The 25,706-nt window shown below is 35.9% G+C and overlaps 2 protein-coding genes and 1 non-coding gene across 10 annotated transcripts; 2 read left to right on the top strand and 1 right to left on the bottom strand.

Annotated features, from left to right (window-relative positions):
* Positions 1-3,564: 3,564 nt before the first annotated feature.
* On the bottom strand, positions 3,565-3,636 carry TRNAQ-CUG (transfer RNA glutamine (anticodon CUG)). The gene has a single exon. It is a non-coding gene; the product is annotated as a tRNA-Gln (tRNA).
* Positions 3,637-3,726: 90 nt separating this feature from the next.
* On the top strand, positions 3,727-17,761 carry LOC107794773 (pentatricopeptide repeat-containing protein At1g03560, mitochondrial). 8 transcript variants are annotated; one of them, XM_016617298.2, is made up of 7 exons: positions 3,727-5,983; positions 6,925-7,077; positions 8,055-8,242; positions 15,827-16,019; positions 16,280-16,356; positions 16,450-16,953; positions 17,349-17,761. In XM_016617298.2, exon 1 carries the CDS (start codon positions 3,833-3,835, stop codon positions 5,897-5,899), a length of 2,067 nt encoding a protein of 688 aa, XP_016472784.1. In that variant the 5' UTR covers positions 3,727-3,832; the 3' UTR covers positions 5,900-5,983; positions 6,925-7,077; positions 8,055-8,242; positions 15,827-16,019; positions 16,280-16,356; positions 16,450-16,953; positions 17,349-17,761. The 8 variants fall into 8 exon arrangements, with proteins under 8 accessions (XP_016472784.1, XP_016472785.1, XP_016472783.1 ...); XM_016617299.2 differs by having other exon boundaries at positions 8,058-8,242; XM_016617297.2 differs by having other exon boundaries at positions 8,082-8,242.
* Positions 17,762-20,423: 2,662 nt separating this feature from the next.
* LOC107794774 (indole-3-acetic acid-amido synthetase GH3.10) lies at positions 20,424-25,029 on the top strand. Its single transcript, XM_016617303.2, has 5 exons — positions 20,424-20,832; positions 21,402-21,503; positions 21,801-22,192; positions 22,842-23,291; positions 24,440-25,029. Exons 1-5 carry the CDS (start codon positions 20,507-20,509, stop codon positions 24,976-24,978), a joined length of 1,809 nt encoding a protein of 602 aa, XP_016472789.1. The 5' UTR covers positions 20,424-20,506; the 3' UTR covers positions 24,979-25,029.
* The last annotated feature ends 677 nt before the right edge of the window (positions 25,030-25,706 follow it).

The raw sequence follows: 25,706 nt of genomic DNA on the forward strand, positions 1-25,706 counted from the left end.
AATAATTGGCTCATCCTTTCGTTGATAAGAGTTTGTACGTTTGATCATGCTTACGATGCGTCTTGTGCTATAGAAATGATTGAGAAACTCTTTCTTCAACTGCTCCCAGCTATTGATGGAACCATATTCGAGATTTATGTACCAATCGAATGCATTACCTTTGAGAGACCGAACAAACTATTTGACAAGATAATCGCCATACATTCCAACATTGTTGCAAGTTTCAACAAAGTGTGCTACATGTTATCTCGGATTTCCCTTGCCGTCGAATTGTTGCAACTTAGGAGGTTGATAACCAATATGCATCTTCAAGTTATCAATTCTTTGCATATACGGCTTTGCATATGTGAGAGATAATTTGGACGACTCAGGTTTACTTTGATAGCCTCCATGATGAAGTCTTTTAATTTCTCAACGGGAATGAGACCTTCAGCGGAGACTTGAATCTCCTTAGTTGTCATTTTTTGCTTTTCAGAGGTGTCTTCTTTCTCTTGCGATCTTTGAAGATTTAAAGATGTTTGTGTCGATTCTCCCTTTACTATGCTATCCAATGTATTTGTTAACTTTGAAATTTTAGCATCTTGATCTTGCACGTGCTTTGATAAGCTTCCAACTGCTTTCGTCAAATTTGCAAGTTGTTCTTCTACAATAGAAGCTTCAATAACCATTGCTTGCATGATCGCCATAGAGGAGGAATAATAATATGGATCATTGTTGGAATAGAGCTTAGATGTCGCATTAATGGAGACCAGAGGAGATCCAACGCTCAATTCATCATCACCGGCTTGCACGAAAGGTGTCTTAGACTTAGATAAACTAAGTTGAGCAAGTACCTCGTCGATCCTTTCAGTGACATTGTTCCCTTTTTGGGTCATGCTGGTAGAGGATCTTGTTTCTTTTGAGGATGAAGATCCGAAAATAGGATTTGATGCGGACGTCACTTAAAGTGTTTGTTATCCTAAAGAGCATACTTTGCTCTTTGTAACTGGCCCAACGCTTCCAAAGGTAATATTTATGATATTTTCCATATCAACATAGAATTAGGAGCTTTAGTGGAAGTTGATCTGGAGTTGATTTTCTTTGAAGCCATTTCGATGTTCTTGAACTTTGGTGAATGAAAAGTTAAGATGAGAGGTAGAGATTGTCCCACTTGGCGTGCCAATTTGTTTGCAATAAATTTTTAAGATATTAAAAGTAAACTACAATCATAAAATAAGAGATTTTTACTAATCAATTGTGAGTACAATTATGTTTCTTCCTTGATTCTTCTCTTCTAATTATCTCTGTGATTCGAGGGTTGAAGCAACATATTTCTCGAATATAGGATGATGTAGATCTCCTGGGATGTATTTGATCTCCAGCTTCTTGAACTATTTGATTGTCAAGACGTATCCGACCATACTTTGATCTCTTTGTGAATATCCCAAGAGTTTATAAGATTTTTGAGACGCCTCTTTAAGGGAATATGTATCCCTTTATAGATGTGTGAGTTAGGGTTTAGGGTAGACTAACCTCCAAGCAACCCTAATAGACTCATAGGATTTCAAGAGTCTTGTAGTATATTGAATTTATGATTTAGCTTGATCTATTAAAATTTCGGTGTTTACAAATATGTAAGCATTTAAATTTTATCGAATCTCAATCGATAAAATAATTTGGGCTATATTTTAAATTCAAGATATTTTTGTCCAAATAAATTTATTGGACTAATATAATTGAATTAGTTATATAAGTCAAATATATATGGATTAAATAAATAAGTCCAAATCCACTGGGTTAGCCCATTTAATTGGGCTACAAGTGATGAACCCACTTCATTAGGCCCAAGATGTCATCTTCCTAGAGGCCAGTGCCACGCTTCAAATGACATGGCACACCAAGTCAAACAGAAGAGCTAATATGATCATGCCACATGTCAAAATGACAAGCATGCCAAGTCAAATTAAAAAGCCAATGCAATCGCACTACATGTGCAAGTGACATATTCCAGCCAATCAAATACGGCTCTGTCACGCTTCAATCTGATTGGTCGAAAAGAATTTATTCTTATCATAACTCTTCCCTACCACAACTATAAATATGAGTCTTCATAACTCAGAAAAGGGATCAGAGATTATAACAAGAAGCAAGAGAGAACTCGTGGATCAAACACTGCAAATTTCTTTACAAGCTTCAAGCAATCAAGTTCAAGTTCAAGAAATCAAGTTCAAGCTCAAGAACGAAGAACAAATCAAGATTCAAGGGGTACAAGTTCAAATCAAAGTTCGTGCTAATTGAATTCAAGACCATCGTTCGTGGCAACAAATGCTGATTCAAGATCAAGCTCAAAGGCCCTTGAATTTATTTACTACTAGAAAGAAGAATCAGAGGATTCATAGAGATTGTAACACTCAAACTATTTGAAATAAAATATTACGATTGTTGCAATACTTTTCGGTCTCGATTATATTTTCTTGACGCAAATTTATTGTTTAAAATTTTGGCACGCCCAGTGGGACCAATTTTGCCCTTCATTTCTTCCACATGTAAATCGAAAACTCCAAGTTTCAAAATCATTTGTTGTGATGGTCGAGTACTTCAAGTCTCGTCTTCAAGTTTCGGCAAGCCTACACCCTGACAAACCTTGAAGTAAGGGGCATTTGTAGACACCGAAATTTTTACGGATCAAGCAAAATCCTAAATTCAAGATACTACAAGACTCTTGAATTCATAGGAGTCTATTAGAGTTGCTTGGAGGTTAGTATACCCTTGTGGCCGGATACTTCTTGACAATCAAATAGTTCAAGAAGTTGGAGATCAAATACATCCCTAGGAGATTTGCATCATCATATATTCGAGAAATAGTTGCTTCAACCCTCGAATCATGGAGATAGTTAGGAGAGAAGAATACCTAACCTAAGCGTTGGAGAAATATACAACAACAACAACAACAACCCAGTATAATCCCACTAGTGGGGTCTGGGGAGGGTAGTGTGTACGCAGACCTTACCCCTACCATGAGGTAGAGAGGCTGTTTCCAATAGACCCTCGGCATCCTTCCCTCCAAGAACTCCCCACCTTGCTCTTGGGGTGACTCGAACTCATAACCTCTTGGTTGGAAGTGGAGGTTGCTTACCATCACAGCAACCCTTCCCCACCCCTCTTGTCGAATTGTACCCACAATTGATTAGTAAAAATCTCTTATTTTGTGATTGCAGTTTATTTTTCATATCTTGAAAATTTATTGCAAAGACATATAATTTTCAATTTTAAAAAAACAAAATTTACAATTTAAAATCTATATAAAAGTATTATAAGTCATAACAATTAACAATTCAATATATTAAAAAACATATAAAAATATCACACTAAAAAAACTCATTAACTCTTCGAATATTTATGTACATTTATTTCCATAGTGCAATAGAATTTTCTGAAAAAAACAAAAAGGCAAAGATTAACAATTCAATATATTCAAAACATATAAAAATATCACACTAAAAAAACTCATTAACTCTTCGAATATTTATATACATTTATTTCCATAGTGCAATAGAATTTTCTGAAAAAAACAAAAAGGCAAAGAGGTTCTACCGAGAATTGAACTCGGGTTACTGGATTCAGAGTCCAATGTCCTAACCGCTAGACCATAGAACCGTTTTGCTATCATTTTGCAAGATTTCTATTTATAACATATGAGTGGCAAACTTAAACACTGGTTAAACAGAAGTTTTGCATCATTACAAGAGCCAAAAGTGCCAAAAGCCTGAAGACACATTTGAACTGAACCACCTCGAAAATTGTTAAAAGCTGCTGCATCTTCAACTTCAACCCAGTGAACTAAAAACCCCAGATGAGAAAAACCCTGAAAAAACCCCTTTGTTCCATTTCTGCAACTTCCAAATCCAACAACAGTACCCTCACCAATGGCACAAACCAATTTTTCTTCTTCAAACTACCAATCCCTCAATCAAATACGTCCCAGTTCCAAACAAGTCGATGTCATTCAGACCCATTTTATTCAAATTTTCCACTTTCCCAGGTACCCAAATCAAAAAAATCAAATCTTTACTCAAATTTCACTTCAAAACCCAAAAGGTTATTTTCTACTTTTAACATCCCACCTCCAGAATGGGTAAATCCATTCATTGACGTTTCTGATTTAGTTACAGACCCTAAAGATCTCAAAATATCACCATGGGTCCCACAAATTTTGAATCTTTTGGACAATTCATACTCAATGGAGCAGAATTTAGATGCTTATTGTTGTAAATTTTTGATCAAATTATCTCCTAGTTTTGTTGCATATGTGTTGAAGTCAGGTGACCTTGCTGGTAAGCCTGATATCGTGTTTCGTTTCTTTTATTGGGCTGGTAAGCAAAAAGGGTATGCTCATAATGTTGAATGCTATGCGTTTTTAATTCAGATTTTATCTGCTTCGCGCGAATTGGATAGAATTAAGCACGTGTTTAGTGAATTTAAGCATAAAGGTAGTGGTTTGTTGATGAATGTGGGGTCAGTTAATTTGTTGATTAGGAGTTTCGGAGAACTTGGGATGGTTGAAGAATTGTTATTTGTGTGGCGTCAAATGAAAGAAAGTGGTATTGAGCCTAGTTTGTATACCTATAACTTTTTGATGAATGGATTGGTTAATTCCATGTTTATTGAATCGGCTGAACCCGTTTTTGAGGTTATGGAAGGCGGGAAAGTTAATCCGGATATTGTTACGTATAATACTATGATTAAAGGGTATTGTAGATCAGGGAAGCTTCAAAAGGCAATGGAGAAATTTAGAGATATGGAGGTTAGAAAAGTGGAAGCTGACAAGATTACGTACATGACTCTGATGCAAGCGTGTTACTCAGAGGAAGATTTTGATTCTTGTTTGGGACTTTATCACGAAATGGAGGAAAAGGACTTGGATATTCCACCACACGCTTATACATTAGTGATTGGAGGGTTTTGTAAAACTGGGAAGGTTTTGGAAGGGTTTACTGTTTTCGAGAATATGATCAAGAAGGGTTTTAAACCTAATCTGTCGATTTATACTTCTTTGATTGATTCATACATGAAACTTGGAAACTTGGATGAGGCGATGAGGCTTTTCGACAGAATGAAGAATGAAGGATTTGAACCAGATGAGGTAACATTTGGGGTTATTGTAAATGGTTTATGCAAGAGTGGGAGGTTGGACGAGGCAATGCAGTGGCTCGAGTACTGTCAAAATAACAATGTAGCTATCAACGCCATGTTTTATTCAAGTCTTATTGATGGTCTAGGAAAGGCAGGGAGAGTTGACGAGGCCAGAGAACTCTTTGAGGAGATGGCCGAGAAGGGATGTACGCGTGACTCTTATTGTTATAATGCACTTATCGATGCCTTGGCCAAAACTGGGAAAATTGATGAAGCTTTGGTTCTTTTTAAGAGAATGGAAGATGAAGGTTGTGATCAAACAGTTTATACATATACCATATTGATCAGTGGCTTGTTTAAAGAGCATCAAAATGAAGAGGCATTGAAATTGTGGCATATGATGATTGATAAGGGTATAACTCCAAATGCCGCTTCTTTTCGAGCCCTTTCAACTGGGCTTTGTCTTTCTGGAAAGGTGGCAAGAGCGTGTAAGATATTGGATGAGCTGGCACCAATGGGTGTTATCCTTGAGACAGCTTTTGAAGATATGATTAATGTTCTGTGCAAGGTAGGTCGTATAAAACAGGCTTGCAAATTAGCTGATGGGATTGTGGATAGAGGTCGAGAAATTCCTGGAAAAGTTCGCACTGTCTTGATTAATGCCTTGAGAAAGACAGGGAATGCTGATATGGCACTGAAGCTGATGCATAGTAAGATTGGCATTGGATACGACAGGCAGGGTAGTATCAAAAGGAGAGTAAAGTTCCGAGTACTGGTGGAAAGCTGAGGCTAAAGCTGGATAGCGGGGTTACTATTGGGACATTCAAGAATGTTATTGTGCTACTATCATGGTTGGTTACAAAATTAGAAAGTGAGTTTGCAGAATTTATATAGAAAGTTAATATACATGCATTGCTACTTTTCCTTCAACCTTTCATTTTTTTTCGTCGGCCTTTTGTGTTAGTCGTGAAATTTACACTTAGTTAGTCCCTCTGACATTTTCTTAATTATTTGAAGTTCTTCAAACATGCCTATCTGATAGTGATTCCTACGTGGCAAATAACTCTCTTACTACTCATTACCTTTAGCTGAAATAGACTTAAAATCTATTTGGGATCCACAACTATTTTTATAAAGCTTCAAATTTGTAGGAAAGTAATCCTAGGTACACTTCTGTACTTGATTGGATGGAGATTGGTGGTGATCCGAGTCTTGTTATTTTGCTTATTCTGGGGTTTTGTGTGTGCCTAACAGTGTACAGTTTGGGCTGATTTGGTGCTTTTCTCAGATTATGTCTTAACTAATTAAAAGAGCTGCAGTTTTATAATCCTTAAAGCTATGAGTTATACTCTTTAAAATTATGTTTTTTTTAATTACTCTTTTGCCAAAAAAAGTATATACTCTGCCCAACTATCAAAATATAAAATAAAACCGAATACCTTCCTCTGTCATCTTTGTTCTGTCTCTTTTTTGGAAGAAGAGTTTTTACCCCGCCTGTTTATGAAGTACTTCAAGTCAATTATATACTCTACTCTTTTTTACCCAATCGAAATGTGACAAACAAAGTGGAAAAGGAGTGCTTGTATCTACTCTGTGTTTTCCATACTGATCTAGTGCGTTTTCCTTCTTGGATCCTTTAGATGCATTTTGCTTTTTTGAGATTCCTTATAACACTAGCACAATATTTAAACCAATTAATAGTCTTACAATAAAATTTTCTTTTAGATGAGTAATCTCAAAATAGAACTTAGCTCCAATATTAAAACAAAGTTTGTTTTCTAAGGTTCTCTTAACTAGTTTTGACACATGCAGGGAGCGTGTTGGTGATGCAATGATGGTTATTACGTTCCTGTTTGGTTAATGTAAAACAAAATCAATGATGTGATCAAATAAGCAATGAACATGCCATTTGGCTAAGCTATGCATATCTGCCACTTTATGGAGTTCTAACAAGCAAATAAAGAGGTAAAGTTAATTGATTTTTTTGTTTAATAAGAGAATCTGACAAATCATCTTGCTTGCGTTAGCTCTATCTTCTTTTTGTTGAAACTGGAAGTACGATATAGGGTGGTGTGATAGTGACACTCAAGTCACAAACTCTGAAGTCTGACCTTTTCCCCCATTCTGATTAAGCCTGAGATATACTTAAAGATGCTGACCCCTTCTGTTGCTTTAAAAAACTTTATCGTGGAAGATTATTTGGAAGTGTCAACTTATTTTTAAGATAACTCCGAGACACCTAAAATTGTTGGATGGGATTATCACTCATATTAGTTACTATCCGTCATTGATTCTTCTCATATGCTTTGTGCTTACACTTATGCTTTCGATTGTTGATTCAGCAGTTCTTGCCATCAACTAAAATATGGCACCCTCAGGCAACTTATCTTGTATTATCATAAAAAGAGGTAATATTGGGGAATTTGCAGCCATACTCTATATTTGTACCACCTTTTAACATGTACCCTATTTTTACAAATTAATGAACTGGTAGCCAATTAGTAAAAAATAAGTAATATTATGACAATAATATCACTGACCAACGGTATAAAACCTGCATAAGCCAGTAGATCCGCTTGCATTACCCTCATATATCACTACATCTTCTTGCAAAAAAAAAAAGGAAAAAAGTATTAAATAATAGTGACTAAATTTTGAAAATACTACAAAGCAACTTCACACATTTCTATGAGCCAACAAGTGTAAAAATATGCATTTAATCTTTTTCATATATAGCCGAATGAGCTCACGAATTTATTTTTCGGCTGCCTAAAGTCTTTCTGAATAATCATGAAAAAAGGCAAAAAAGAAAAGAAGTATGTAAAATTTCAAACTGAAAATAACAACTTGGATCAAATGTAATACGTTCGTGATGTGTAGAATACCTTGATGTTTGCCTTCCTCTGTGCTATCATTGGACTGCATACCTTTCTCTATCTCAGCAGCTTCAGCTTCATTCAATGGTGCAGCATCGCTCGGGAGCTTTGGAGTATTTTGCAGAAGGATTTTTTCGACTCTAGCTTCATGCAGTGCAACATCAATTTTTGACTCTTATCAATTGAAGCGCCACTGTTTTCGACTTCTACTGCATATTGATTGAGAAAAGAAATCAATGACTCAAAACTTACAGGTAATCATATATAATAAGATATAACACAGCTATACTTGTAGTGACAACTTCCTATGTGTCTCCACCTAAAATTTCTTGACAAACAACAAACGCTCCCACAAATAAATTGCCTGTTGCAATACGAGTACATACATCTGCATTCAGTACATGTTCTTTAGTACCAACAGCTTCATCATCTGCATCTTTCTCAATTCTAACATTCTCAGTTAATAACAGTTAATAACTTTTCATCACATCCAACATCTTTGCTCAATCTATCAACACTAGAACCTTCCACTTAACTTGCTCACTTCCAGCATTTTTATCTGGGGCTTTATGCAGTCTATCATCAGCAGCATTTACATCAGACTGAGGCTTGAAGACCTCATTCATTCTATCATATTCTCGATAGTTCATAAATTCAGAATCTTCTTCAGCGACATATTTCCTTTTCGACTTGTCAACAATCTCAAATAACTTTTCCAGCTTTGAATCCAAATATTCCTATACAAGAATACTAACAATATCATTACCTAAGCAACAAATACTTCTCTATAAATAAGCCTACCTTGGTTTTTCTTACAACATCTTCCACAACGACATATCATTCTTTCTCTCCAAACTCTTGAACAACATCTCTCGCGATCAAGCGCCTTTCTTCGTGTGCATGCTTTTTAACCTCCCTCATTACCCTCTAGTATAAAATAGAAACAATATAACAATTTTAGACTAAATAGGCCTGTAGCTAAGTAAATACAATACAAAACTTCAAACTAAACATGTTGTAGTTAAGCAAAACAATATGAAAAACTTCACACTAAACATGCTTGTAGTTTAGCAAACACAGTACATAACTTCAACTATAACAATATTGAAGTTTAGCAAATACAGAACAAAAACTTTAGGTTATAAAAATTAACATGTAGTTCAAACAATGCTGAACAAAGAACTTCAGACTAAAAATAAAAATAAAAAACTTACATCACATATTGTGTGAACTTATTCATCATCAAACCCCGTTGAAGAACGTTCCGAACGAGTGTGGGTATGAGGTGAATCTCCAATGAAAGGAGTTGAATCCATTTCCTTTGACCGACTCCAATTATGTGGTGATTCTCCAATTAAAGGCACTGTATTCATTCCCTCTTAACGACTGCGGCTGCTTGGTAATTGTTCAATTAAAGACATTGAATTCATTTCCTCTTCGGTAGTGATTTTCTCCAATACCCTAAATGTCCGATATTTATGTTTAATAGATGAAAAGTATATTAGCAAAAATAAAACTGGTACATCAACATATTAACAAAACTACAAAGAAAAAAGAAAAAAAGGAATATTAACTTACTGCATGATTACTGAAGTAAAACTTTCCCTATATTTAGGCTCCCCCAAGATTGGATAACCTAACATCTTGGGGATCTGAGGGACATGACTGTATTGGTCCTCTTTTAAATATCTATCCTGAATATCTGGGAAGCGCTCATAGAACCAATCACACAGTGGATATGGAAACACCTTTACACTATACTCAGATGTATTACTTTTGTTCTTGTTGTCCAAAACATGTTTTATTGAAGTTATCATCTTCTCATAAGATGCATTGCCCAAGGATAATTAGCACAAGCATGTCCGTCTTCTACATAGCTGCATACTCCTCAGACACAGTTGCTTCATGTTTTCTTCAAAATAAAATGGACTCAATATTTAGAATTTCCATAAGCCTCACTGCAACTTCATCACTCTCACATACATGTTTGAAATTCATATCATCCTCTTTATATTCATTCTTTAACATGTAATCTCAAATGTCCTTTAACGACCCTTAGACTTCCCAAGATAGCGCTTCAGAATTGTACAATCTTGTATAATTGGTTTTTCAACATTATGTGATGTGATCCTCAAACCACTCATAATGTGAAAGTCTTCAAGGCACTTCACAACCAAAAATCTTGAAACTAATTGAATCTCGGTAATTGGTGTATACGCGAGAAATGATCAAATAGTGAACCAACTTCATATTATAATTGTAATTCTCCATAGCCATGATATACCGAAATGTACTGTTACTTAGCTTCTCCTTTGTGCAGGAGTAGAGAAAGTTGTAATTAAACCCTTTAAATCATGGTTCCCTTTCCGGTAAGCAGGGGCATTAAACCAATATCCAAACTCACAATATCTCTCCCCTGGTTTTGTAGGTACTACAACGGGCGTTGAAGGAGCTTTACGTACTCTAGGAGCTTTAGTACCTAATGTACCCAACTCCTAGAGTACCTAATGTACCTAAAGCTCCTAGAGTACGTAAAGCTCCTTCATCGCCCCCGTTGCAGTACCTACAAAACCAGGGGAGATGTGTTATGAGGTTGGAGATTGGTTTAATGCCCCTGCTTACGAGAAGGGGAACCATAATTTGAAAGGTTTAATTACAACTTTCTTGTCTCCTGCACAAGGGGAGAAGCTGAGTAACGGTACATTTAGGTATATCATACCTATGGAGAATTACAAATTTAATATAAAGTTGGTTCATTATTTGATCCTTTCTCGCGTATACACCAATGACCGAGATTCAATTAGTTTCAAGATTTTTGGTCGTGAAGTGTCGTTCAGCCTTGAAGACTTTCACATTATAAGTGATTTGAGGATCACAACTCTTGTTGAAAAACCAATTAAACAAGAATTTCATTTTGAAGCACTATCTTGGAAAGTTTAAGGGTGCAACACTGAAGGATATTTGAGATTACTTGTTAAAGAATGAGGATTATGTAAATTTCAAACATGTATGTGAGAGTGATAAAGATGCAGTGAGGCTTATGGAAAATCTAATTGTTGAGTCTATTGTGTTTGGAAGAAAACATGAAGCAACTGTGTCTGAGGAGTATGCAGCTATTGTTAAAGACGAACATGCTTGTGCTAATTATCCTTGGGGCAATGCGTCTTATGAGAAACTGATAACTTCAATGAAACATGTTTTGGACAACAAAAGTAATACATCTGAGTACAATGTAGGGGGATTTCCCAAATTCACCGTGTGTTTGGTTCTATGAGCGCTTCCTTGATATTCGGGACAGATATTTAAAAAAGGACCAATACAGTCATGTCCCTCAGATCCACATAATGTTAGGTTATCCAATCTTGGAGAGCCTAAATATAAGGCGCATATGAGTTTTGCAACAGTAATCGTGCTGTAAGTTAATATTCTTTTTTCTCTGTAGTTTTGTTGAGGTATCAGTTTTATTTTTGCTAATATACTTTTCATCTATTAAACATAAATATCTGACATTTAGGGTATTGGAGATAATCCCTACCAAAGAGGAAATGAATTCAAAAACAACCCAGTAGAATCCTACTAGTAGGGTCTGGGAGGGTAGAGTGTACACAGATCTTACCCCTATCCCGAAGGGATAGAGAGGCTGTTTCCGGGAGACCCTCGGCTCAGAGACAATAGATCCATAACAACAATAGAAACCAGAAAAATAGTATCGAAAATACAGCAAATAAATAGAAAGGCCAAAATGTGAAAGACAGAAAAAAATGTGAAACACAATAAAAACCGCTAGCAGTCCTAGACAAAACACTAGCCGGCGCAGCGAGGAGAAACGCTCGATTACTTCCTAACCTACAACCCTAATGCTCGACCTCCACACCTTCCTATCAAGGGCCATGTCCTCAGAAATTTGAAGTCGCGCCATGTCCTGCCTGATCACCTCGCCCCAATACTTCTTAGGCCGTCCTTTACCTCTTCTCGTACCTGCCAGAGCCAACCGCTCACACCTCCTAACCGAAGCATCTAGGCTCTAACCATCTAAGCCTCGCTTCCCGCATCTTGTCATCCACGGGAGCCATGACCACTTTCTCCCGAATATCCTCATTCCTAATCTTATCCATCCTAGTGTGCCCGCACATCCATCTCAACATACTCATTTCTGCTACTTTCATTTCCTGGGTATGTGAAATCTTGACTAGCCAACACTCGACCCCATATAACATGGCCGGTCTAACCACCGCTCTCTAGAACTTGCCTTTAAGTTTAGGTGGCACATTCTTGTCACACAGGACTCCAGACGCTAACCTCCATTTCATTTACCCACCCCGATACGGTGCGTGACATCCCGTCGATCTCCCCATCTCCCTGGATAATAGACCCTAGGTACTTGAAACTCTCTCTCTTAGGGATGACTTGTGAGTCAAGCCTCACTTCCACATCCGCCCCGACACGTCGCTGAACTTACACTCCAAATATTCCGTCTTGGTCCTACTCAACTTGAAACCTTTAGACTCCAGGGCCTGTCTCCATACCTTCAGTCTCTCGTTAACGCCACATCGCGTCTCATCAATCAAAACTATATCATCCGCGAACAGCATACGCCAAGGCACCTCCCCTTGAATATGGTGTGTCAGTGCGTCTATCGCCAGGACAAATAAGTACGGGCTGAACGCAGATCCTTGGTATAACCCCATAACCACCGGAAAAGGCTCTGAGTCACCTCCCACAGTCCTAACCCGAGTCTTAGCTCCACCATACATATCTTTAATCGCCCTAATATAAACTACCGGTACACCTTTCACCTCCAGGCATCTCCAAAGAGCGTCCCTAGGGACCTTGTCATACGCCTTCTCTAGGTCAATAAACACTATGTGCAAGTTCCTCTTCCTATCTTTGTACTGTTCCACCAACCTCCTAATTAGGTGGATAGCTTCCGTAGTAGAACGACCCGGCATGAACCCAAACTGATTCTCTGATCTTTACCCTCCCTTCCACCACCCTCTCCCAAACTTTCATGGTACGACTCAGTAACTTGATACCCTTATAGTTGTTACAATTCTGGATATCACCTTTGTTCTTGTACAACGGAATCATCGTACTTCACCTCCACTCATCTGGCATCCTCTTCGTCCTGAAAATAATATTAAATAGCTAGTCAGCTACTCCAAGCCTGCTCTACCCATATACCTCCAAAATTCTACAGAGGAAATGAATTCAATGCCTTTAATTGGACAATTACCATACAGTCGTTCAAAGGGAATGAATCCAGTACCTTTAATTGGAGAATCACCATGCAGTCAAAGTCGGTCAAAAGAAATGAACTCAACTCCTTTAATTGGAGAATCACCTCATACCCACAGTCGTTTGAAACGTTCTTCAATGGGGTTTGATGATAAATTAGTTAACACAATATGTGATGTAAGTTTTTTATTTTTGTTTTTAGTGTGAAGTTTTTTGTTCAACATTGTTTGAATTACATGCTTCTTTAACTTTCATAACCTGAAGTTTTTGTTCTGTATTTGCTGAACTTCAGTATTGTTAGAGCTGAAGTTATGTATTGTGTTTGCTAACATGCCTGTTTAATCTGAATTTTTTCATGTTGTTTTGCTTAACTACAACATGTTTTGTACTTTATTTACTTAAGGCCAAATGGCCTCGTGATCACTTAAACTTGTATCACTTTGCAGACCCGATACATAAACTTACACCTTTTCCATTTGAACACTCCAGCTTGAAAAAATGGGTACTAATAACCACCTTTGACCATTGACTATGCCTATGTGGAAGCAATGCAGCTGACATGGCTAAATTGTGTGCAAATCACGCTGCCAAGGCGCATGGATAGTATTGTTTTTATTAAAAAAATATTAGAGTTTAGAATAAAATATAAATAAGAAAGAAAAAAAGACCTTTCCCTTCCCCTTCTCTTTCCCCTCCCCTTCCACCTAGGGGTGGGCGTTCGGTACTTCGGTACGCTATTAAGAACTATGGTTCGGTAAATCAATTATGCATACCAAATACCGTACCAAAGTAATTCGGTACGATTCGATATTTCTTGTTTGGTTCGGTACGGTTTCGGTAGCCAACCAAACTAGACTAATTTTGCATTAGTATAAAGCATTAATAAACTAAATTGTTAAAAACGTTTTCAACAGTCAACAGACTCAACACCAACACTTCACTGGATAACTTCATATGTTACTGCCCTTACTTACTAACATGTGCCTGTAAGAAGGCTTCAATAAAAGTTAAAGATACAAAAGTTTGCACGTCTAACTAAGAAAGCTTCAACACTTCAATCAACAATATCTGCCAAACAAAACTTAGAAGATGCTTCCCTTCGACTAAGAAGATTTTTACTTAATTACTCTTCAATCAACAATATTTGAGTCCCTGCAACTAAGAATGCTTCCCAATAAACTACATCTGCCAACGACACAGCTAAACTAGTAAACTAGTAAACTACAACAGTCAGGAGTCCAACGACTCCACCAAACATCTGCCAAATAATTCGGCATTTCGATATACCGAAATATCGAAACTTCAATACCGAGGACCGTACCGAAACACTGAATAACCAAAAAATTGATACCGAAATACCGAACTAATGTCCGGTTCGGAATTCGTTTTTTCGGGTTTTATGCCCACCTCTACTCCCAACTCTCTCGTCTTCCCAGCAAATCTCCCACCCCCATTCTGTAATATTTTTCATTTTCTATCTTAATTTCTCTCCCCCTCCCCTTTCTCTATTTCCTTTTTCCTTCATCTTCCATCTTTTCTTTCATTTGCTAGTCTCCACCCACCATTTTCGTCCCAACCTCCCTCAACCACCGGTAGACGGAAGAAAGCTTGAACTTTGTCGTTGTTCTATCATCGAATTCATCTTTACCAAAGTAGTAGCAAAAAAGGCAGATTTGTAATAGTATTGGGCGACCTCCACTTTCAAAATCATGGATTTCTGTTTTTTTTTTCTAAAATTCCAAATTTAAGTTTTTTTGTTATGGTCTAATCATGGCCATAGTGATGTTGTGAATTTGATTTAGAAATAAGAGAGGAAAGAATAATGAAGAAAAAAGAAAGGAGAAGAAAGAAGAAGAGGAAGGGAGGAGGTGACGAAGAAGAAGGGGGATGGTTGTGTACAGATTAAAACTGGTGTAGTAAGTTTTAGGTGTTTTTCCTTTTTTTCTTTTTTGTATTTGTAACTTTTTTTTGCTGATTTTGTATTTAAAAATGGGACCCACAAATAACACATGTCAAGTAATAAATAATTTAGCATATGACGTGTTGTACATGTCAGCGCAATTGATATACACGCTCTGCTGGATGTGTTTATTAGTACCCATTTTTTCAAGTTGGAGTGTTCAAATGGGAAATGTGTAAGTTCATGTATCGGTTTTACAAACGGATACAAGTTTAAGTGGTCACGAGGCCATTGGCCTTTACTTAACTACATGCCTATTTAGTCGGAAATTATTGTATTGTTTCTATTTTTATACTAGAGGGTAATGAGGGAGGTTAAAAAGCAAAGTGCAAGTTCAAGTGGAAGGTTCTAGTGTTGATAGATTGAGCAAAAATGTTGGATGTGATGAAAAGTTATTAACCGAGAATGTTGGAATTGAGAAAGATGCAGATAATGAAGCTGTTGTTACTAAAAAACATGCACTGAATGCAGATGTCTATACTCGTATTGCAATTTGTTTTTGGAAGCATTAACTGTTTATCAAGGAATTTTAGGTAGAAACACACAAGAAGTTGTCACTACAGGTATAAATGTGTTCTATCTTATTATATTTGATTACCGGTAAGTTTTGAGTCGTTGATTTCTTTTCTCTATCAATATGCAGTGGAAGTAAAAAACAATGGCGCTTCAATTGATAAGAGTCAAAAACACCCCAACGATGTTGCATGAAGCTCGACTTGAAAAATCCTTCTGCAAAATACTCCAAAGCTCCCCGGCTATGCTGCACCATTGAATGAAGTTGCTGAGATAGAGAAAGGTATGCAGTCCGGCTAGCACAGAGGAAAGCAAACGTCGAGGTGTCCTACACATCACGAACTTATTACATTTGATCCAAGTTTTTATTTTTAGTTTGAAATTTATTTTCTTTTTTGCATTTTTTTCATAATTAATTATTATTCAGAAAGATTTCAGGCAGCTGAAAAAGAAATTGGCAAGCTCAGAAATACATCTTTTTATACCTGTTGGCTCGCAGACAAGTGTGAAGTTGCTTTGTAGTATTTTCAAAATTTAGTAAGTATTATTTAATTTGTTTTTTCTTTTTTTTTTTTGCATGAAGATGTAGTGATATCTGAGGGGAATGCAAGCGGATCCATTAGTATGCAAACGCCATCTGCATCACAACACTTAGACCAGGTAGTTATTTCTTGCAATGTGATTACAGGGTGTTTTTGACAAATGTGTGTTTGTAACAGTTGTATTTATGTATATATTTTCTTTGTTTTTAAGATCTCATCTGATGGATCGCAACTCCTTCCAAATCCTAAGAGAAAGAAGCTATCAAGTTTTGCTTGACAATAGTTATATCCCAACTTCAATTATGTTCATTTTCACTTGGTAGTATACAAGAGATTATTTCAGAAGGCAATTCTGCTGCTGCTGCTGTTGGTGAAGTGAGACAAGAAGATTATAAACAACAGGGAGTTTGAGAAAGATCTATTCTTATGGCTGTGGGTTTTGCAGCTCCTGCCGAACCACGACAGTTAGTTGAGGCTGAGCAGCAAGCAGAAGGAAAAGCAGCTAAACTAGGGAAAAGGAATCGCATAGCTAGTATTTGGTTGAAATTTCCTTGTGTGATTCATAGCAGCAGGACAGTGGGAGTGAAAAGAAGAACGTGTCCATGCTGTCCTTGTCCAATTGCTGTATGTTAAGTTTGAGTACATGAGATGAGTATCAAAGAGAAATTCGCACTTGGAGCTACTCACTCTTAGGAGCTGCTTTTCAATTAAACACGTGAGTAACTGCATTCTCTATAATGTGATCAATTTGCATGTTCTACTATCTGTGATGTTTGTTGGCACATGCCTGTATTGCTTATCCATTCATATTCATCTAGCCAAAACATGCGGAATTTCTTTTTTGACGCATGTGTCAAAGACTATTTGGTAATTTGCGAGATAGTTGATTGATTGATCCCTTGATCCCAAAGACAATCTTGAAGGTACTAATCGTAAGAGTTCTGGTCTGCTATCTATCTTTACGTAACTTTAGAAATTTCATATGTTTAATGGCCTTAAAAGTCCTTGTTGTCAAGAAAAATCTGTTCATGTCAAGTGTCTGTAAAAGTTTGTGTTATATCGGAATATGGAGTAGCCACTGATCGTGGTCTGTATTTATTTGTTATGCAGATACATATCTTTGTCAAGGAAGATGCTATCTTTTATTGGCTTTGTGAATTTAACTTTGTATTAGGATCACAGAATGAAAGATATGGTATCTGAATTTTCGAAAGTGGAGGAAGCCAAACCATATGTCTTGAAAGGGCATATATCTTTTTTAGATTCTGCTGGGGCATTGAAATCTTGCTGCACGATAATTTAGAAGTCTTACCTCCAAATATAATGTACAATATATGGGGAGATTTTTTCCCTTTTTAGATCGATATTATTACCTGATGTTTTCTTTGCTTCCTTCGGTTGTTGCTACTATCTCGCTTTCCATAGTTTTTTGTCATAACTGTTGTGATTTTGCTTTATTGAGCCGAGGGTCTTCCGAAAACAACCTCTCTACCTTCACAAGGTAGGGGGTAAGGTTTGCGTACATACTACCCTCTCCAAACCTCACTTGTGGGAACACACTGGGTAAGTTATTGTTGTTGTAATATATGGGGAGATTCCTTCCTTTAGTATACTTTTTGGTATCTCTTATCTTATCTCTTTGGTTCTTTGTGATATGGGACAGTGTTTGGTTGATTACTCTGCCTTAAAATGTGCATTTGTTCTGGATTTTGGACCTCCTGAAATTGATTTATAGGCCACTTGCAAAACTTTCTGGAACAATTTATTAGCTACTTGAAGATCTTTATGGAGTTGTTTCTTCTTCTCCCTCTTTGCTCCTACTGGCACAGGGTGACGGGGTGTGTGACAAAAATGTGGTGGGTCGCATATTTGAGAATTTACTGGAAAATGACATGAATTGTTTTATGCGACCCACCTATAGGTCACGGGTTCGAGCCGTGGAAGCAGCCACTAATGCTTGCCTTAGGATAGGCTGTCAACATCACATCCCTCGGGGTGCGGCCCTTCCCTGGAACCTGCGTAAATGCGGGAGTGCACACCCGGGCTGCCCTATAACAGAGGGGAGTGGGGCATGGGCGTGATAGAGTATGCTAGTAAATGCTACAGTTGAGCGGTCCTAAAACCAGTGCTTTAGCAAAGAGTAATTGCATGGTCCCTAATGTGAATACTGTCTTGTTGCTATCCCACATATAGGTGCTTGCACTCTAATAAATACATGACATGAAATTTGTATATTAAGTTTTATCAGTTAAACATGCTTAAATAAAAGACATTCTCATATATCAGATAATCATAATAAGTTATTATAGTTAGATGTAAATATTCTCCGCTTGCCGACAAATGAGGAATAATCTCCCCTCGCTAATATGAGTGGAGCTAAAATTGCAAATACGGGTTCGATCGAATTCAGTTGTTGCTCCTTCTCCACTCACTAACCTATGTTGGAGAGACATGTAGAGGATATTGTTAATTGATTATTTAGAACAACATAACAGTTTTAAGTCCAATATGATTCATCAGCTGCAAGTACAATCCACTCACTAGATTATGAATTCAACTCAGGATGGTAGTTGAATTTTACATAGATAAAAATAAATATGACTTTTATTCTGCAATGTTTCAAGTTTTATTTATGGATAATGATGGACGATTCATCAAATGAATCGGCTGTGGTGTTCAAAAATATAAATATTTTTCAGCAGAAAGTCATTTTTTTGGTGTTTGATTGACGGACATTAAATGGAGGGAAATAACTTCAGTTATTACGGGCGAAAGTCGTTTTCCTTGCAACTGTCTAATCTTTAAACTTCATATTACTTTAGTCAAATAAACATTATTACTAGTCTTTTGTATTAAAAAATTTCGTCAAAACACGTCCCTGAATCTCCGATTTGCTTGTGTTTTTAATCTCAAATATATATATATATAGATATTTTTCGAAAAAGTTTCATTCACCAATCAAACACTTAAAATATTTTTCAAAAATATATTTCATGAATAATGACTTCCTCTAACCATTCTTACTCATTCACAAACGGGAAATTTACATTAGAAAATAGAAATAAAGAGGAATAGTTCCTGTCAAAGTAATGGCTTTTGGTCCCTACCCTATTTATCTCCATCAATTTCCCAAAACAAGACAAGATATTTTTTTCTTTTCTTATCTGTCTCTCCTCTTAATATATGACAGACATTGTGTGGTGTATAAAGCATTGTACACATTTCTTTTTGAACTTTGGGTGATATTAAGCGTGTGAAAGAGCACTTTCTTGAACAGAATTGTGATAAAATGACAATTCTGTAGTTGTAAAAAGATGGATATTTCATTATCCAAGTGGGCTTCTGGCTATTTCTCCTCGTTCAATTAAGTGGTGGAGAAAGAAAAATAGGCTAATTTAGTTTTAACGTTAACTTCAATCCAAAAATATTTTATCTTTCTAACTCGTCCATGATAAAAACGTGTTCAGCAGTGGACAGTGACGGATCCAAATATTTTAAATATGGTTGCTTAACTATTTTTCATCTCAAAATTGCTACTAAGATTGGTTAATATATTTGCATAAATTTTCTATTTTTTATAATGATAGTATTTGGTTCCATAAGTAATGGGTGCTCGAGCATCCATAACCTATAATGTAGATGTAGCAGATGTAGATTATTAGCTTTATAGGTCAACTGAATTTTGTATTTCGACACGAAATATGGATATGTATGTAAAAATTACTAGTAAATATTTAAAAAATAAAGAAAGACATTTGACACATATATCTAAAATTCCTAAAACTTTTAATATTAAATATGCCATGACATTGTCAACGGCTATAAGAATATGTCATTAAGATAAAATCAATGATTTTAACAAAAAAATTCTAAATATCAAAGTATCATTTTTTTCTCCCTCTAAACATACATAACAAAGAACAAGTGTCGAGAGTCTATCGAAAACAGTCACTCTACTTTCATAAGGTAATGGTAAGGTCTGCGACTCTGCGTACGCATTACTCTTGCCAGATCCTACTTATGGATTACACGGTATATATCGTCGTTATTGTTGTACATAGAAAAGAACAAGTGTAATATAAAATGGAATAAAATAAAGACTTTAACTTGATATTATAACAATTTGATTGGACCCTACTAGACTCATCATTTAAATCTTATGTTGGCTCCTAAATAACTTGAGCCTCACAAAACAAAATGAATGCCACCTTACCAACTAATCCAACCCTTTATATATTTGCTGCTGGCTACACTCTTAGCCTTAGCAAATGGAACCAACAGAGGCCACTTACAATGGCAATGGTGACACCCAAATAATCAGTTGGTTCGAAGAAACTACCGAGAACGTCGCCGCTGTTCAGCGGCAGACGCTTCGCCGGATTCTTGAACTCAACCATGGTGTTGAATGTCTCAAGAAATGGCTTGGAAATATTAGACTTCAAGATATTATGAATGAAAATGCATTGGAATCACTCTTTGCAACTATGGTCCCTCTTGTTTCTCATGCAGATTTTGAGCCTTATATTCAGAGAATTGCTGATGGTGAAACAGCTCCTCTTATCACTCAAGAACCAATCACAACTCTGTCCTTAAGGTGAAGTTTTTGTATTCTTGAGCTACATTTTTCTCTAATTTTGACACTGAGATTCTTTTGCACTGTCAGTGTATGCAGAGGCAGATGTACCGTTACTTATTTGATGCTTCGACACGGAGCATATATTTACACATGAAAAAATACAAAATTTTTACAAATGTTAAGTTTTTAACTCATAATTTCGAAAGTGCAGCGAGCTCAGTAGTAAGAATTTTTAAGGTCACGTTTAAATCTTGAAGCTTTCTTTTAATGAATAGAAGTTAAATATTTGTTTTACTCTTTCTTTCTTATTGAAGTGGCAGTTAAGAAGCACCTTTTTGGCAATAAAATAGTTTATATGGAAAATATAATCTGTTGTATGTGTAATAAGCTGACCAAAAGTACTTGCTATAGATATTTATTTCATGGTAGATTTAAACAAGGGAGACAAATTACTATATAATACTATTGGATTGAGATGAGCTTAAATGGAACGACATAGTGAGTGATAATTTATGCATTCGACCTAACTTGTATAAAATTGAGGTATAGTTATTGTTGCTAATGTTTTCTTATTTTGTTGCATTTAGTTCTGGCACCACAGAGGGAAGACAAAAGTTTGTGCCTTTTACTCACCATAGCTCCCAAACTACTCTCCAAATTTTCAAGTTAGCAGCAGCTTACAGATCAAGGTATGGCTGAAATCTTGAAAGTATTCAAAGTTTCTCTATATTGGTGTATAAGGGGAGTCTTGGAGCAACGGTTAAGTTATTTCCGTGTGACCTATAGGTCACGGGTCTGAGCCGTGAAATCAAGCCACTGATACTTGCATCCGTGTAGGCTGCCTATGTTACACCCCTTGGGATGCGACCCTTTTCCAAACCCTACGTGAACATACACCGGGCTGCCTTTGTCTATTTTTGAGTATTTTCATTAGAATCTGTAAATCTTACTAGTTTCCTCTGTTTGCATGGTGGCGTAATAAACAGGATTTATTCAATAAGAGGAGGAGGAAAAGTTCTTGAATTCATATACAGCAGCAAACAATATAAAACAAAAGGGGGACTAATAGCAGGAACAGCTACAACTCATTATTATGCTAGTAAGGAATTCAAGATTAAACAGCAAGACACAAAGTCTTTTACTTGCAGCCCTGAGGAAGTCATTTCAAGTGGAGATTATAAACAATCTACATATTGTCACCTCCTTCTTGGCTTGTATTTTTCTGAGGAAGTGGAATTTGTGACCTCAACTTTTGCATATAGCATTGTTCAAGCATTCAGATCATTTGAAGAGCTGTGGAAAGAATTATGTCATGATATTAGGGAAGGCACTCTTAGTTCAAGAATCAACATAACTAAAGTCCGAAACGCCGTCTTAGGTAAGCTTAAGCTGTTAGAAAGAGTACACTTTTAATCTATGTTGTTCGAATCTTCCAAAAATATTATTCGGTGTATATCGGATCCTCCAAAAATGTCATTGGATGTGTGTCGGATCCTTCAAAAGTTCCAACATGCATGCGAAGACGTTTTTGGATGATCCGAGCAACATAGCTTTTAATTACTTCATTATGTTTTCAGCACATCTCCTCACGTACAAGCCCGACTCTTTTCTCTTGGGCCTAGAACGTAAAAATTCTTTTTAATAAACATGTGGCAATGAGACGTGAACTCAATACCTTTATCTCTTCTAATACCATATTAAAGTGTGTTGCCATCTTGTCTAAAATTTAAGGTGTTAGAGAGAGTACTTTTTTAATAACTTTTAATTACTTCATTATACCTTTGGATAATCCGAGTAGCACAACTTTTAATTACTTCATTATATCTTCAATACGTCTTTTCATGTGCAAACTTGAGTATTTTTTCTTGGGCCTAGCATGTGAAATTTTTTATAATAAATGAGTGACAGTGAGATTTCAACTTAATACCTTTATCTGTTCTGATACCATTTTGAAGTGTATTACCATCTCGTCCAAATTTTAAGTTAGAGAAAGTACGTTTTTAATTACTTGATTATGTCTTCAACAGGTATTACTTTGCCAAATCCAGAGTTGGCTTCAAGAATTGAATCAATTTGTGAGGAAGTAGAAAGGGAAGATTGGCTTAGCATAATTCCAAGATTATGGCCAAATGCTAAGTATGTTTACTCAATAATGACTGGCTCAATGCAACCATATTTAACAAAACTGAGGCATTATGCTGGAGAATTGCCTTTGGTGAGTGCTGATTATGGGTCTACAGAGAGTTGGATTGGAGTGAATGTGGAACCTTCATATCCACCAGAGAAAGTTACTTTTGCAGTAATACCCACTTTTGCTTACTTTGAATTCATACCACTACATAGAACCAAGTCACAAAATTACAATAATAGCCAAGATACCAATCTAGCCACTGATGACTTTATAGAAGATGAGCCAGTTCCCTTATCTCAAGTCAAGATTGGACAAGAATATGAGATTGTCCTCACCACTTTTACAGGTAATAAAATAACTCAAATTTTATAGTGCTCCTTTTTCCATGTCAATGTCATGTAAATATCTCTATGTCTACCTGCCTTTTGTTAAGTGCCCACTTAGGAATTTATTGCGGATCGATTTTTTTTTTTTTAAAGTGATTTGATAGTGTAAATCTTATTATACCATCTGTGTATATAAACTAAATTTTATTTTAATAATATAGGATTTAAGTTACAAAACATAAATATTTTAACTTAGTCTAATATGTTGTAGTGGTTACTATCTACTTTAGTTTCTAGCTAGGTTACTTATTAATCTTATCAAGGATATTTATCTGTAATAATATTTCAAGGGACCTAATAGTCAAAAAATCTTTTATAACCAAGGGTGGAGCTAGGGCATAGTTACGGGTTCGAAGGAACCCAATAATTTTTGCTTAGAATCAGTAGTTGGGTTAAAAAAATCATTAAATATATATAATATTTAATTGTAAACCCATAAACTTCAAATTGTGTCTCCGCCTCCGTTTATAACGCTGGTCATTGACTCTATACTAGACTACATCAAGCACTATGCATCAATTATTTGTACTGAATTTCGACAGCAAGCCTATCATCCAGTTAAATATAAACATGGAGTGTCTGCAATTCCAAGAACAAGGGATTATCTAGTCCTTTTCACGCTGCAAAATCGTTTTATTTTATAAAAAAGAAAAAACAAATTGGAAGTAAATTCTACTAAGAGAAATTCCTTTTTTTTTTCTTCTCAAGAATGGATACCAAATATCTTGGGGACCATGGCATCCATATTAAGAGTCATGCTCTCCCAAATTAAGTTTAGACTTTACAATGAAATATCTTAGTTAGGTGGCATATTTTGTGTTAGAACTTAGAAGTTCGTTTTTATTTTTCTTTTTTTGTCTACTTGAAGTGTTTACCTTTTGAGTTTTTAATTTCTATAGATTACTAGAGTGGAAGAACTTTTATCGGGTCATCAAAAGATTAATTACATGTAATCGTTCACGGTAAATGAAATTAGTAAAAAAAAAAAATAGGGCAGACAACTTTTTGCAACATATTAAAATACACTGATTTTGTATAACTTATTTCAATTGTTAGTGTATATAAATTAATTTTTTTTATTTTTAACTAATTAAACTGCTATTTGCAGGTCTTTATCGGTATAGACTAGGGGATGTAGTAGAAGTGGCCGGTTTTCACGGGAAGACCCCTAGACTCAACTTCATATGTAGGAGAAAGCTGATACTGACAGTAAATATCGATAAGAACACCGAGAAAGACCTCCAGTTAGTGGTGGAGAGAGGTTCACAGATCCTAAGTAAATCAAGAGCTGAGCTAGTTGATTTCACAAGTCATGCAAATGTAGCAAAAAGACCAGGCCATTATGTGATCTATTGGGAAATCAAAGGAGAAGTTGAAGAAAAAGTTTTAGGAGAATGTTGTAGGGAAATGGATGCTTCTTTTGTGGATCATGGATATGTTGTATCAAGAAAAACAAATTCAATTGGACCATTGGAACTTTGCATTGTGGAGAGAGGTACTTTTAAGAAGATTTTGGAATATTTCATAGGAAATGGAGCAGCATTGAGCCAGTTTAAAACTCCTAGATGTACTAGCAACCAAGTTCTATTGAGAATTCTCAATGTTTGTACCATTAAAAGGGTTTATAGTACAGCCTATGGTTTATAAAAATGTTTGTATTGAACGTGATACATATAGCAATATTTTGTTTTTTAAAAATTATCATTGGAAATATAATATTGCAACTTGATTAGAGTAAGATATGTGCTTTATTAAAAAACTATCATTAGAAGTATACTATTGCAACTTCATCAGAGTACGATGTGATGCTTTATTACAAATAAGAATATGTTATTAAGAGAAAAACAAGAGATATCAATATTAGGAGTGGGCGTTCGGACACTTCGGATTCAATATGAAAATTTCGGTTTGGATTTTTGATTTTCAGATGGAAGAAGTGACAATCAAAATAAGCTCGGATTGGATTAGATTTTTTAAGTACGGTTTCGGATTAATCGATTTGGATATTTCAAATTTTCGGTTTTGAGCCTATAAGTTGAGATATTTTTTTCTTACAAAAATAAACATCTAAATGAAGTGTTCCTGTTAAATTACCTAAAAAGTCCCTCATTCTCACCGCAATCATCCAAATAAAATATTCAAGTAATGAAATCATCTCAAGAAAATGCAACATATGTTAGGTTTAGAATTTTAATAATGATCAATAATCAAAAGCGCCTTGACTAAGCCATTCCACTTTGTGTGCAGATACGTACCTGCTCTAATGATGCAAGAAAGGAAAGAAAATCATCTAAGCATATCAGAGGCAGCCAACAGCTATGTTATTCAAACTCCATGGATACCAAGATGGAAAAAAAATCAATCAAACAAGCAAC

The sequence above is a fragment of the Nicotiana tabacum genome, chromosome 23 (assembly GCF_000715075.1).
Source record: "Nicotiana tabacum cultivar K326 chromosome 23, ASM71507v2, whole genome shotgun sequence".
NCBI lineage: Eukaryota > Viridiplantae > Streptophyta > Magnoliopsida > Solanales > Solanaceae > Nicotiana > Nicotiana tabacum.